The 15,569-nt window shown below is 39.4% G+C and overlaps 2 protein-coding genes across 4 annotated transcripts; one reads left to right on the top strand and one right to left on the bottom strand.

Moving 5' to 3' along the window:
• Positions 1–321: 321 nt before the first annotated feature.
• On the bottom strand, positions 322–3,008 carry LOC103708073 (protein TIFY 9). The gene is made up of 6 exons (XM_008792840.4): positions 2,656–3,008; positions 2,359–2,527; positions 2,163–2,250; positions 1,958–2,036; positions 1,773–1,830; positions 322–787 (listed from the first exon to the last, which is right to left on the bottom strand). The coding sequence occupies exons 1-6, from the start codon at positions 2,747–2,749 to the stop codon at positions 691–693; spliced, it is 585 nt and encodes a 194-aa protein (XP_008791062.1). The 5' UTR covers positions 2,750–3,008; the 3' UTR covers positions 322–690.
• Positions 3,009–8,867: 5,859 nt separating this feature from the next.
• On the top strand, positions 8,868–15,569 carry LOC103708075 (prostatic spermine-binding protein-like). 3 transcript variants are annotated; one of them, XR_005514747.1, is made up of 3 exons: positions 8,868–9,596; positions 14,330–14,492; positions 15,252–15,566. XR_005514747.1 is itself a non-coding variant. In XM_039133422.1 (2 exons), the coding sequence occupies exon 1, from the start codon at positions 9,037–9,039 to the stop codon at positions 9,562–9,564; it is 528 nt and encodes a 175-aa protein (XP_038989350.1). In that variant the 5' UTR covers positions 8,868–9,036; the 3' UTR covers positions 9,565–9,596; positions 13,998–14,308. The 3 variants fall into 3 exon arrangements, 2 of the variants coding, with proteins under 2 accessions (XP_038989350.1, XP_038989349.1); XM_039133422.1 differs by lacking the exons at positions 14,330–14,492; positions 15,252–15,566 and adding an exon at positions 13,998–14,308; XM_039133421.1 differs by lacking the exon at positions 14,330–14,492 and having other exon boundaries at positions 8,877–9,596; positions 15,252–15,569.

The raw sequence follows: 15,569 nt of genomic DNA, 5'->3' as shown, positions 1-15,569 counted from the left end.
ATTTTTTCGAGAATTCTAACTGTTAAGTTCAAAAAAGTTTAATTATGTAACAATCAAAAATGTTGCATGAGGCTCACAAGTCACCAGACAAGAAACAATAATTTATAGTAGAGTGAAAAGAACAAGATGAAGCTATGATTCTATCAATTTTTCTATTTGCCATCATTTCTCTTACTAAATCTTCATTTTAAAAACTATATTTGCTTTTCAAGTTCAATATATATTTCCAACTTCATTGCTTTACAAACCCTAAGTTTATGGCCTATCAATTCTTCTGCTCGCCATTATTTCCACGGCTAAATATTTATCGAAAAAAGATACTGGCCTTGCAACTTCAGTAACATATACATCTATACCCAACTTTATCACTTTACAAACTCTATACCATCAAACCAAATGACATTTAATTGCTTTACAAACTCCCCTGCAATCTATATCTCAACTTTCCAAACATATCAGCTAAACTTGAACTGTCAAAACATCTCAAATTTTACATTCTAAACAATCTCATAAAGTGCTTTCATTTCTCATAATATATATGATCATTAATTACATAATCCACAAAAAATATGAACCAACCAACCAAAAGAAGGAACAAAATGAGCAGCTAAATTAGTGTTCCTTCACATCTAACCCTACGAAAGCTTGCCATTCCCTTGCTATCTTATGTAATGTATGAGTCATCATCCATCAAAAGTTAGACACAGTCACCACATCCATGGTTGCCACCTTGCGCGCCTTCTCCTTCCTCACCTCGACCTCCTCGTACGGTCCCAACGCGGTCAACCTGCACATTTAAAATGAACCCAGTTAGACTCGAAGCACTAAAAAGATCCGAAAAGACCACCAATCCCACCACAGCCACAAGTCGCGCGGCAAAGCGACCGTTCTCGGGCCCCACCCACCGCTTCTCGTGATGCGGGAACCCAGCCAACCATATCACTCCAGATGGCGACAGGTCTGTCTTGTCTCTGGAGTGGGTCTATTTGTGGGGCTCGATAATCGCGTGTGGAGTAATTATCAGATCCAGCAAGAGGCCAAAGGGCCAGAGGCCGGGAGTTGGGTCCCTTTTCTCGGGTGGAGATAAGGTTTACTCGTTTTGTAAATTTGCTACGCGGGTCGGCTCCCGTTCCGTACTCCAATGCTTAGAAAATATTAAAAAGACCGGAATAGAAACCACCCATTCAGACCCATTCAAAGACTTTAAACAAATAAATAAATAAAATAATATAATATAATATACTACGGCGGCAGTACTTCCAATAGGATGGAGAAGGAGAAAAAAAAAAACTTGCTACGAGATATCCGGATGTTCTATGGCACATCTACAGAGAGGTTAATAAGGCCATTTCAGACAGAGCACAGAGAGACTGATAGAGCTATAGATTGGATAGTCTCATATGTGGTAGATAAATCCAACACCACCATGAAAGTTTGGCTGCAGCACTCCAAGATATGTTATTTTTTGACTTTTTTTTAGATATATCAATACTACAAAAGTATGAGCCATCCGATGCAGCAAAAAAAAAAAAAAAAAAACTTTCTGTACCAAAATTATGATATATTAAAAATAAAATTATATTTTTTGAGAGTAAACAAAAACAAATTTATAATTAGAAAATAATAAAATTTGTTTTGAGTATATTTCTGCCATTAATAAATCTAATTATATTTATGCAAAGACTTTAACAAACATTTGGAGAAATTAGCGGACTTTTTTAATGAAGATTTATCTAATAAATTCAAGTGGTGAGTGATTTCCGGCTTTTTACCTCTCCTTGCGCTTCTCAAAAAATCTCTGCAACGACTTCTTCCGTGCCATCGGTAAATCTGCATTAAAATAAAAAAAAAAACACAACCACTTTTAGTGAAAACAACAAGCAAATCTGAAGGTGTTAAGTGAAAACAAGAAGTCAATCTCATTAATAGGAAAAGAAGGATCTTGGGAGTCGCTTACCTCCGTTAAATTTTTCCAGTAAGCCCTCCTCCAGGCCGATACGGTTAGCATCCTCGGCAAATTTTATTATAATCTCCGCCTATATCCATTTGAAATTCCAAGATTAGATAATGTAAATTATTTACTATTTTTGTTAAAAACAGAAATAAAGATATTATTTCTACAATTTTAGGGGGGGGGAATAAAGAAGGAAATAATTACAAACCTTCTCTGGGGGGACGTCGATGACGGTGACGGTGCCCTTGTAGAAGATCGTTAACGGAGCCGTTCCCGGAAGACTCTCATTACTAGTACTAAATGTCACAAATATTTTAAAATAATTAATACATTTAATATATATATATATATATATATGTATTTTAAAAAAAGGAAAAAGAAAGAGACTAGGAATAAAAGCTTACCGGGAGGAGGCCGGGCTCAGGACCGGCAGCGGCGACGGCGGCGGCGAGAGGAACGGCCGGCAAGATTCCCCCGCCGAGGCCGCCGGGTGAAACGCCGCGCTCCCACCACCGGGGGCGAGGAGGCTCCTCAAAAGATGCGGGTTTATCCTGGATATCTCACCCTGGATACCTATTCCCACCACCCACCGGCAAAAACCATCAAACTCATTGACATGAGAGAGAGAGAGAGAGAGAGAGAGAGAGAATAAAGTTATGGATGGATGGAATAATCGGAGGAGGAAGGAAGAGATGGAATACCACGAATGGAGCTTCTTGGCTCCACGGCGCGGAATCTGGCCGCGTTCTCCTTCTCGAGGCCGAAGAAATCCAACTCTACCGTGGCTCTCGACATGGCTAGCTGCAGGCTTCTTCTTTCCCTTCCGTTCTCCTCCTTCCTTCCACCGCTATTCTTGTACTCCTATCAACCGAGAAAGAGTAAAGCGAGCGAGGATTCCAAGAGATTCGTGACGGGTTTTAAATGCCCACAACACCACGAGAAAAAACGGGCAAGAAGGTTGGAAGCAGATGCAAAACCTAAATAGCCAATCGCGTGACACGAAATTGAAGGGACATGACTATTACAGCACGTCTTCCATGAATTCTACGTTGAATACCTCTCAAAAAAAAAAAAAAATCTACGTTGAAATAATGGAACCATCTCTCCCAAAACACCCCTCAGCTTCCTCTAAAAGAGACATGAAGAGCCGGGTATATCCGCTAAATAGGAGATGTCCGAGGGGCAAGGAATAAGGGAGGGGGATAAGAGGAGTCAAGTGGGTCACGCCAGTTGAAGAGGCACGTGATCTAGCGCGATGACAATATTCTAATGACAGGATTCGCGGGGTCCACCGGATACGCGCCGAACGCGTTGGTCGGAGCTGCCGTACGCGTACCGGCGTGTTCTGGTCACCGTTCCCGGGGATAGGAAAGGGCATTTCGCGCATGTCTTCCACGTGGGGAGCCGACCGTGGGGTCCACCGGCCGGTGGTGGGAGGACGGGGAGCACGGAGGGGCCGATTCGGGTTCGGTCCGGGTTCGGGTTCAAGTTTGACTTGATCGTGATGAAATTAATGGACGGTGGTGTTGGAAGCCGATCGCCGACCACGTGGTAAGAATGGGGAACAAGTTTGCTCATCAGAGTCAATGGTTTGATCCTTGTCCGATTTGCACCTACCATGAGATCATTAAATTAATGGAAGTTTGATCTTAAATTAGAATAACGGTCAATGGTTGACTTAGTCTTTAATAGCATGCATCAGCTTAGGTTGCAATGGTTCAATTAAGACTTGGAGGGTGTTTGATCATCCATGGTTGTGATTGCTATTGTAAAAGCTTCAGATGCAAGCTAAAGTGATACATAGGAAATAGCTTCAAGGTCCAAACCTACCACCAAGAAAAAGCTTCAAAATGGGTTCCTTTCACTATAGATCTTTAATGTGTCCCAAACTGCACCAATCCCTCTTTAAATCACATGGCGCCTTAGTTGTGAAGCAACTTTTCTTCTTCTTCTTCTTTTTAACCATGCTTGGATTCAAAGCATCAATCGCAAGCCATATTATCTTCGCATGAGAGTAATTTCTTTAGCTTCAAGGATGGGAAAGCAAACTTATCTCTACCAAGTTCCATAACATTTTTGTTTGTAGAAAGGGGAGGAAGAAAAGTATGGTTAACAAAAAAATGAGAAAACCCAGCTCTCTTGTCAAAAAGTCACCATTATAGTTTTTTGAACCACCCATATGTTTTGCATGGAACAGCAATAATTATCGTTTGTGTGCTTAATTGCATGCATGAAAAACTTACATATTAGATTGTATTAAACTGTCAACCAAATCAATTGGTGGTCCATGTATACTTTCATGAGATGATGCAGAATTGTGAAGCAAATGGAGTAAGTGATGGGTGTAATAATTTGGTGGGGTAGTTGGGTTTCAATGGCTAGCATATGTAATGCTTGTAGGAGGGGAAAAGAGCTTGCTCTCTCATCTCCTTGTGAAATCCATGATGTCCAATGTCCAAGGCAATAATGTGCTGCATGCATTACTTGTGACTGATGGAATCTTGATGCCTTCCTCCCATTTTGCTTTGTTGTTAGCAATATATCACCTAAATAAATAAATAAATCTAATAATTGCAATTAATAAAAAAATTTAAATGAAATAATATATATATTTTATTCGGGATCAAAATAAATCTATTTTATCACAAAAAAAATCTATTCTAGCACAAAATAAATCTATTTATTTAATAAATTCAAATCATAAAATTGTAAATCTTACATATCTACTAATATTAAATTTAAAACAAAAGTTAGAGGAAATAGCCTGATTGAAGATAAGTCGAAGCGCGTAGACGCTGTCCCAAAGAAGTATTTGCCCCTACGTACGGGTCTCCCGGCAATCCTCCTCAGAAATACAACGACCCTAAACTTCTTCTTTGGTGCGTCTCGAAAGAAGCCAAATAACATTCGATCGGACTTGTAGATCCAGCGAAGAACGAAATAAAAATGATAAAATAAATAGAATAGAATTGTAAAAATAAAAATCAGAAGTGGCTAAGAGAAAGAACTTTTCTGGTATTTTTCTCTAATTTTTCGTATCACGAAAGAGATGAAATCAAGGGGTATTTATAAGAGTATTTAGAGAAACATTTTAGTCTTTTTGGGGACGCGCCCGCAGTGATTTCACGGAAGAAAACCGCAACGGCGCCAGCAGGCGCCCGCTGGGTATTGTGCACGTGGCCCGAGAATGGCCGTGTGCTCCTTTAATTTTTCCAACAAATGTTTTCAAAAATATAAATCCCATCTTCCATGTTATATTGCTTGTGGTGCAACCACTCTTCTTGAGATGCCATCCATCCATATTGATTTAATATATACTTCTTGGTAGCATAGATGCTGTGTGAGATTGGTTTAATATCCCAACCGACCAAGTTCGGAAGTGCTTTTGCTCGGAAAGAAATTATTCGGACGTGTGTTTAGTCCAACATCGATTATTCGCTGGATAAATTTTGGGTACTTATATAAAATCAAGGAACCCAAATAATATCTTCCGGCTAGTTTTTTTGGATAGGTCCTATATTGTTACAAATGCTATCAGAGCGGACTTGACTCATAACCTATAGGACTAGGGGACACTGCAGCATAGATTCATTAGGGCTAACCACGGGTCGATCATGGTGCTTGTAATTAGATTTGAATAGATTTAAATTCTTAGTCCGATGAGAATATTAAGGCATAAACGGAGGAAGTATGTAAGGACCTATACGGACGTTTGTTTAGTCCCACATCGGTACGGAGGAAAGTATGTAAGGACCGTACGATGCGTGTGTTTAATCCCACATCGGTTAGGTTCTAGAGGCATGTTGATTATGTTGGTGGCCTGAAACTTCTGAGATAGATGGACATCAAGATATAAGTTTATATTATGAAATGCCAAAGAATTTTAAATAGGTAGAGACATGTATCTCCAGATCATAGCCGATATAGTTCTTGCGCCATCTTTGTCTAATTCTTTTTAAAGATTTCATATATGTTGTTGAGAAACATGCTAGGAAAAAAAGATATGCATTAAAGCTTGTTTTCATTAAAAAATATATTTAATAATTAATGAATTTCTTTACTTTTCAAAGACAAAAAAATAGAAGATCTCAACTCATTGATATGTAACAGGTGAGATATCAAATGATTGACCGACTTCTTGGGGGAAAGTGAGACCAACAAAGAACCTTTTATTAAGACCTTACTCTAAACTTTAAAACTTATTTGTAGAATAAAATAAACTGAAAAGAAGTATTAAAAACTGAGGGATATACTAATTTGTATCATCCAAAAACAACATGAGCGAGTGCTTCATAGATAAATTACTATTTTTTTTTAAAAAAAAAAAAGCAACTAGAGAAAGACAAGGCTAACCTGATTTGATTTAATATGGAGTAATGAAATGAAGAAATTTCTTGCATATAGGGATTTTGTGAAACTTTATTAGCATATACAAAATCCTCATATTATGGTACTCATATTAATAATCTTAATGAATGTACTTGCACGAGGAAAAATTATACATCACTGTTTGCACACACAAAATATGGAATACTATGCAAGCTTATCATGAATGTTGAACTTTCAGATTGTTTTACTTTTAGCATTAGACTTAATCTATAAGCCTTCTCTTTAATAACTTCGACCCTCATTAGATTTGTTTATCATCGGGCATTAAGCATCTATGGTGATAAGAAATGCTCAATTGGAGTCCATGATCTTCTAAGATTCCAAGGAGTGGGAATGCCATTGAAAGATAAGAAAAAGTTCATCAACTAATGCTAGGAATTTTATGTTTTTTTTGCTTGTAGTTAGGACTATCGAGAGTTGAGAACAAGCGAATATACACATAAGAGGCATATACTGAACCTACATGGTTGTCTAGCTGAATGGCCCCTACATGCATTTTATGGGACATAATTCATCATCATGCAAGCTTCACCAAATTCTCAGATGGAGCATGCATAACATTTTTTTTTTTTTACTAAAACGGGTATTTCATATGTCACGGGTACGAATACACCCAATAAAATGAACAAACAAAATGTCCCACAAAGTACTCCGAGAATCTCTCCCTCCTCAGTCTATAGAGTGCCTCTTGAGTGGCTCGCTACATATGCTGCCACCCAGTCGGCCACCCCGTTAGCTTCATGATATACATGCATGGTCTGAAATGTGACGTCCTCACTCACCATCATCCAAATATCGTGGAGCAAGAGATGAACTCCTCCGTCACTGCTCGGGCCTTTTCGGATCCAGCTAATCACCGTAGTCGAATCACCCTCTAATAGGACTGAACTAGCCTGAAGCACCCGATGCGCGTGGCACATGCCCATCCAGGCCGCCCGCAACTCTGCTCCAGGAACCGAGGCATCGAATATATGAAAACCCCCTGCTACTACCGCACTGGAGCTCGGGCCCCTGATGACGAATTCGGCCCCTCCCCTCCTACCTCCATCCAGGACTGAACTATCAAAATTGACCTTGAAGAAACTCAAGGGTAGAGGCTCCCAAGTAAAGAATACTCTATGTGGAGCTGCCGAAACAATGTGGGGGCCCCAGATATCTTGAGCTATCAAAGATCTATGGTCTGAACCTACATGGATGATTTCTGCTGCCTGTGCACGAGCCCGCTCTATCACAAACTGGGGGGATGGACTAAGCTTGCCAAATATTCGAGTATGTCTAGCCAACCATACCTGATAAGCTGTACAGACCATCGTGATAGCCATAGGACGCATCTAGGGGACGCCAGACCATCGCCGAACCTCTTCCAGAAAACAATCCCTCCGGCTCCAAATGTCCCTCGGGGTCCCTGACAGACTCCAAGCACCCCTCGCCCATACAAATCGGAATAGCACATGATCCACTGACTCGTCTACCCCACAATCCAGGCAAGGGGGAGAGATGTTCACTCCTCGTCTGCTCAACACTGAGCTTGTCGGCAAACGCTCCCAGTCCACCTTCCAGAGGAAAAGAGAAATCCTCTGATGTAGCCCAAACCCTCACATCCAGCCACAGTCTAAGCCTGGCTCTGACTCCCGCCGAAGAGCCCGAGAAACATCACCAATCCCGACACTGGCGCTACAGGTAGTGCTCCAAACCCTAATATCTGGACCAGCAGATCCCGAAACAAGGAGCGCCCAAACTCGCTCTACCAAATGCTCTCCAAACAATTGGCCAGTCTGTTGCCATCCTACTTCGTAGCCCCATGCATGGCTCACAACATGCATATGTGCTTTGTCTTTACATTGCATGACATGAACTGTCTGCGCATCATGCATATGTGTTTTATCTTCGCATTGCATGTCATGAATTCTGCATTGTGTGCGTGCGATGTAGGGACCTGATCATGGCTAGGGCTGGAAATAGGCTCGGATCGGCATGAAGCCCATCTAGTCAGGCCAACTTTGGATCAGGGTACGAGCTAGGCCTGAAAAATTTCGGGCTGAATTTGTATTTAATTATAGATCCTATTTATTTTCGGGCCGAGCTCGGATGTATCATTGGCCAAGCTCGGGCACATCCAAGCTCGGGCCCATGCCCGAACCCAGTCTGATTTGGTCATGTAGACTCATTCTAAAATAAGCCTTTTCAATACTCCTAGTCTCCAATGGATTCACTGGGCGAATGGGCTTCAGAGCATGCTTGATTAGTTAGCTGTTTCATTTGTTTTATATTCACCTTAATTTGACAGTTGAATATTTAACTATAACTAATTTATTTTGGGCGTCATTCGAGGGCTGTTGTTTTTGGAGTTCGGGCCAGCCCAATTTTTGGGGCCGAGGTTGTCTAAATATTTTCAGACCTAAGCCTGGCCGAAGCAGCACAAAATATGGGCTCGGGTAGAGGCCAATCCCGGCCCATCCCACCCATTTCCGGCCTAATCATAACCTGAGCGAAACTAAATCCCAGAACCACTCCAAAGCCGGCAACCCGACGCCGGCAAAAGGGCTGCACTAAAATCGCGTTTACTGATACCGAAAACGATCCGACGCGGCGAGGAGGGCGAGAAAACCCTCTGTCTCCGTTGTAAAACCCTAGCTGTCGCTCGGCGCGCGCGCGCGCGCTCTCCCTCTCTCTCACCCAAAACCCTAAGCGCCATGGCCGAGGCCGAGGGGGATGACCAAAACCTCGAGCCCCAGCACGATCCCCCGCCCCTCACGAAGCGAAAGCCCGTCTCCGATTGCGTCGAAGAAGGGGAGGAAGAGGAGGAGAGGGATACGAAGCTCCGGAAGCCGGACACCACTGCTCCTCTCCAAGAAGACGACGAGGATGACGACGACGACGGAGAGGATGGCGACTACGAGGAGGGCGCCAACGACGACGGTGAAGCGAGCGATCCCAATGGGCATGCCGCAACCGATAAGGGGAAGGGCGTGGTAGCAGCGGTGGATAAGGGGAAGGGCAAGATGGTGGTGGAAGAGGAAGACGATGAGGACTCTGATAACAGTAACGATGACGGTAGTGGCGATGAGATGGCGGATGAGGGTGACGACGACAGTGATTTCGCGGATGATCCGCTCGCCGAGGTCGATCTCTCGAACATTCTCCCCTCGAGGACGCGGCAGCGAGCAGCCACGCAGCAAGGGATTCGTTTCGTTGCCGATCGAGATGGGGGTGACAGATGATTGAAGATTACCTGTGATGAGACGAAAGGGAGGTAACTTTGATGGAAAATTCCTGCTTTTGTTTTGGATTTCAGTGTTAATTGTGTCGTCTGGATTGGGAATTTAGCTATATTTAGGATTTTTGCCCGATTGGACGCAATGTAGAACAAAATCTTGATGATCAGAATGGGATCGCAAACAAGCAACCATTTTCCTAATAATCAAATGCACAAAAGGAAAGAATTTATCGTCAGATATGATGATGCTGAATGCAGTAGAATTAAATGGATGCTTTATGTTAGTCAATAGAAGAGGAAGGATATTTAAGCTCAAGTTTAGTTGTCATAAATTGATGGTCTGGGCATGATTCATGCTTTCTGTATCTTATGGTTAATAGCTCTGAAATAATGTTCATTTATCTCCTAGCTGTTGGGTGGGAAATTTGCTATCAGCAATTTTAAAGCAGTTAGGACCTGAGAGCTTAGGAAGTATGGGAAGCTTATGAGACATGCAATGCATGATGGGGTTTAAACTTCTTAAAACTATTAAGGAAGGAGTGGAAGTAACCTACAAAAGTTTTGTATAATCCTTAGTTAATTATCCACTAGCTTGTGATGTTCAGTTCTCATGCAAGAGGCAACACACTGAGAATGGGTTCCATTTTGAACATGGCATAGATGGAATCAACTCACCTCATACTCAGGGGAAATGATTTTAATAGGAACATATCCAGCAGGGAATTAAGAAAAATAAAATCTACAGAAGCTGATGCTCCTTTAGTTACTGTAATATTCCAAACCATCTCTGTTGCTTTCACATGTAGTTTAAAAGAGTTTCATCCCAGGCCTTGTGAACAATTGCATCCAGAATCATCTCTTATATCATTCATATGATAGTCCAAGAATTTTATCCCAGGTCTAGAGAACAACTGTATCCAAAACTTAACAAACTAGGGATTAGTTGCGCTCAAATTCCTTGGGAAAGAGAGATTTATGATCATAAAATTCTAGGAGTTCTGTGACTAGTTGTATCAATAACAAGATTATTATAACTTGATATTGTTAGATATAGTTTCTGATATAGAGAGTTCCAAATACCACTGCCAGTTGACATATTTATGAGCATTTCTGAAGACTTGTTCAATCAGAAGTAAAAAAAAGAACAAATGAATATAACTTTAGCTAGATCTCATATCATGAACATTGTAGTTCATGAGCTGGAAGGGGGAAAAAGGTTGCATTAAAACTACATCAACGTTATATTAAATTGCCTTACTTTTATGTTGCCTGTGTTTCTCTGGAAATTATTGGTTTTTTCAGAACTCTTTTCTCCCCCCTCCCCCCCCCCCCCCCCCCCAAAAAAAAAAAAAAAGAAACCCACAAGGTAATGGGTTACGGATCAGGGGGTAACCCTCTCCAAATACCTCTTAAGTCTCTAGCCCCGCAAACCATGGTGTATGTGGGATTTGGGCCTACATCTTTGTTATGACCATCAAGAAATTTTTTTACTTGCTAGATAAACTTGCAGCTTCATGTTTCAATGACAGTTAATTAAATTTTTAGATGCAACAACTTCACTCATCATTTTCTCAATTATTGTTTTTCATTAGTTTGATATTGCTATATATTGTATTATTTTTGTCAAGTACTTCATATTGTCAGCATCTTATCTTTCTTTTCATATTTACATCATAGATTTTTTGCGTATATACCCTCCTAAATATTGGAATTTGTGTGAATACCCTCCAAAAAATTGATATTTGCATGTATACCCTCATAAAATATTTGTTTTATGTGTATATCTTTTTTTTGGCATATGTACCTATGCCATCTAATGCCGTTAAAAAAATAATGGTTTAAATTAAAATAATTGAAATATCCTTAGTGGATATACATGCAAAAAGAAACATTATAAGGGTGTGCATGCACATAGCAACTTTGGTAGGGCATTCATGCAGTTTCACATATTTAGGTGGGTATACACGCAAAAGAATTTTTAGATTTTTTTGCATGAATACCTGCCTAAATATTGGAATTTACTTGAATACCCTTCTAAATTGAAATTTGCATGCATATCCTCACAAAACATTATTTTTGCATGAATATCTTTGACATAATGGTTCAGCTGACGCCATTGGACAAAATCATATTTAAATTTTAATTATAATTATGAAATTATCTTTTTATCCCAAAAGTGGGTAATGGGTTAACAAGTCTCACTGGAAACTTATCCGACTCATTGAACTTTTCCTTTTCCCATGTGATCGCTTTTTTCCGTTCAAGATTGCCCTAACCCTTCTGCCTCCTCTAAAAAGTTTTTTCGATCTCTCTCGATCTCTCTTTTATTCCCCTATTCGAAATCAAATCCATTCTCTTGATTCTCTTCTCCCTCTTTTTCCTTCGCTGGAGTTCTTGCTGTTGGAATCCAAGTCCCTCTCATCACCATTGGAGTTTTTCCTTTATTGTATCCTTTTTTATATGAAGATGATCTGGTCCTACCTTTAGCTCTATGGATTATTTAAAGAAAAGTGTTGTGAGAGATTTGCAGGTTTATCTTTTAGTGTGTGAGATTTGCAACATTTATAGTTTAGAGATGGAAAACTTCTCGTGTGTAGGCAGGTGGCTGATTTAAAATCGCTAAGACAAGATGGGTCCTATACGCTAGGTCTTTTCTTCTTCAGAAAATCAAAGCTTCAAAGAAAAGTGGCTTAAGGTATCCAATGTAAGGGGTGGCCTTGTACCACATGGGCAAGTTGTTTGTGAGTTTGAAGGGGTTTGAAGTTCTTCAATGGCTTTGCTCGGGAATGATTGATGTTGTTTCCACCCATGGGCACAGCACTGGTAAAGAAGCTTGATCATTGCAATCTATTATATCTTTAAGAGATTCTATTTTCTTTCTATATTTTGATCCATGCCCTCACATATGCATCTATAACAATAAATATTACAAGCTGGTTTTCGATTAAATAAGATATAATGATAGTTATAAATAAAGAAGGATAAAGTAGAACAATCTCATGATTAGTGAAGAACTTTCATAACTCTCATTGTTATCTAATCGTCGAATCTATCTTTTTTCTAAGCTATGTTTTCACATAAAATATTGAGGAGCAGGCACTGGACTAATCCAAGTGTCAAAACAAGTTGAATAGACAAAAAAAGTTAGAATTTTTTTTCGCATGCATCGCCTCCTAAATATGTGAAATTGTATGAATACTCTCGTAAAGTTGTTATTTGTATATATAACCTTATAGATGGTTTTTTGTGTGTCTATCTATTAAGAGTATTTTAGCCATTTCAATTTTTAAAATGTGAATTTCTAAACAGCATCAGGTGGCGTGGGTACATATGCAAAAAAAAGAAGGATATATAAACAAAACAAGTATTTTATGAGGGTATACATGCAAATATCAATTTTTAGAGGGTATTCATTTAAATTTCAATATTTAGGAGGGTATGTAAGCAAAAATCCCTTACATTATTGAGTATTTATACTAAAAGCAGGATAAAAAATATTCTATTCTTTTTTTGATTTAGAAGGAAGTTAGTAAAATCTGTAAGATATTTTGACTGTGTAGAGAAAAGGAGCATCTTGTTACTCATTCTGAACCTTATGTCATAAAGAAGAAGTCCATGGCTTGTCAAAATTCTAGAATTTTTTTCTTTTCTAAATAATCTTGATTGGTTCCATGTATTTAACTTGATCTAGATTACGGATTTAATCAAAGCTCTCTCTCACTCTCGCACACACACAGAAAGAGAGACACCCCCCTCTATTTTTGAAATTTATAGTAGTCGGGCGTGTATTTAGTCTCACATTGGCTTTGCATTGGGTAGATCTTGAGTATTTATCTAGGGTTAAGGAACCTTAATAATACCTTTTAGCTAGCCTTTTTGGGTAAGGTCCTGAGTTATGACAAATTGCAGCAAAGTGAACTTAGCTCATGACCTATGTGGACTATAAGACATTGCAACACAAGCCTATTTAGGTTGACTATGGACTGATTATGGTGTTTATGGTCGGATTTATGATACTTGTGATTGGATTTAAATGGATTTAGATCCTTGCTTGACGAGGACGTCAGGGCTTAAGCAAGAGAAGTATGTGAGGACCCATGTGGATGTATGTTTAGTCCTATATTGATTATGCATTAGGTAGATCTTGGGTACTTATACAGGGTCAATAAATCTAAGTAATACATCTTGGCTAGCCTTTTTGGGTAAGATCCTGCTGGGGCCTGGGCTGTGACACATAACCATACTCATAACCAACTAGCCTTGTCCTAACTATTTAGATTGGCTTTATGAATTCTTGTTCATCTATATTCCAGCTTAATATTCGCTATAAAACCTTATTCACAGACTATTGCAAGCCTTTTCAATCTCCCCATTTCTAATCTAATTATAAAATTCAGATCCTCATGAAAATTAGATTTTCATGTTTGTTTTCGACAGCTTTGTAATAGTTTGATCTAAACCAGTAGAGATGAGAGAAAGATCGAAGATATAAAGGCACATGCTGGATCAATTGGGGATGCTATATTTTTAAGAATCTTTCGCCGTGTTTCAGGAATTTAGGTGATGGTTTCTTTTTCCTTTCTTTTTCTTATCTGTATAGAACTATATGATTACCAACTCTTTCATTTTAATTATTTCAATCAGCAATTCCTAGAAAACAACTTCTAAACTCCATGAATTTCTAATTTAGGATGCATAAAATAATATTATTTTGGAATCATAATTGTCGAAACATAGCTTGTCAAGTTAATTAGATCTCCTAATTGCAGTTCTTCGTACCAGCTTAATTGGACGAAGCGGGCAAGCCAGCCTTAGGAGCTCCTATGCTAGTCCACTACTAATCGGATGACTGAAACCTAGTCCAACATATCCGCAGTTTGCGTGCAACATTATTATCTGGACTGGAAAGGTTCATTGACTGATAGAAAACAGGTGATGTTTTATATCAGTTTTTAAAGATTGGCTAGCAGATCCTTTACGTCAGTGCAGATCTCTCTGCAGAGATATATAGAGATATAGTTGTCGTGTTTAGCCATGGGGTTTTCCTGAACTATAATTAGTTTTTTCATGAGATGGGCTTTTGGCCTTGTAATCTGTTATAATTTTTTTATTTTTCATGGTCTCTCAGCCAGTCGTCCCTTGATCTGACGTGGATATCATCTGTCTACAGTATACTCGTATATTCTCTATCTTTTTTATCGAGTGTTAAAATTGATAGTGTAAAGACATAAAAGTGCATTGAAATATGGCTTTCTAATAAGGATAAGTCAACAGATACTGAGGTGGCAGTAAGAGTATTAAATATTTGAAGCCATTGATGCAAAGTTACTAAAGTCCTGAATGCAAACTTCTAGTTGTGGGGTGGTCCCTGGCTAAGAATAACTTGTATGGTAGCTTGTCTTACTTAGATATGCTATTCTATTCAATATGGTTTAGATACTGACATTGCTATGGTGTGGTGGGGTTGATACATGGAACAGAAATGGTTGTCTAGCCACTGTTATGGTGTTGAGTTCATCAAAGCTACTGTGGTGTGTATTAGAACTCATGTGGTGATTAAATTTCCTTTTTCATGTAGATGGAGTACCATATTCTGATTTGATCGAGTGGTTCAAGTTCATGCATTTATACCGGTCAATGTTTCGTAAGTGTCTGTGTTAGTTGCTTAATTATTTGATTTTCCCTATGCAGGAAATTGAAGAGAAGGTGGCAGGTGACCTTGCTGGGTTGAGTTTCACAAAACATTAGGGGTTCTTTCCCTCTCAGGTGTTTGTGATTTCTCACATTTTTGTCACCATTCCTCTTTATTTGTCTGTGTGCTTATTAGCGTTCTGCCGCCTCTTTAGGAGACATATTGGGTGATCTTCCTGTTATATCACCCCCTCTCTGTGTATTAGTTATGTCACTTGAAGGCATCAAAGATTTTCAAGTTGGTTTAGTACACAGTAAGCTTTGATTTGTACATCTTTGCTTGAAGTTGTTGGAAGTGATCATTGGTGTTATCTATGT

Source organism: Phoenix dactylifera, chromosome 14, assembly GCF_009389715.1.
Source record: "Phoenix dactylifera cultivar Barhee BC4 chromosome 14, palm_55x_up_171113_PBpolish2nd_filt_p, whole genome shotgun sequence".
Classification (NCBI taxonomy): domain Eukaryota; kingdom Viridiplantae; phylum Streptophyta; class Magnoliopsida; order Arecales; family Arecaceae; genus Phoenix; species Phoenix dactylifera.
The sequence above is the reverse complement of the archived record's forward strand: the minus strand, read 5'-3'. Positions and strand labels throughout refer to the sequence as shown.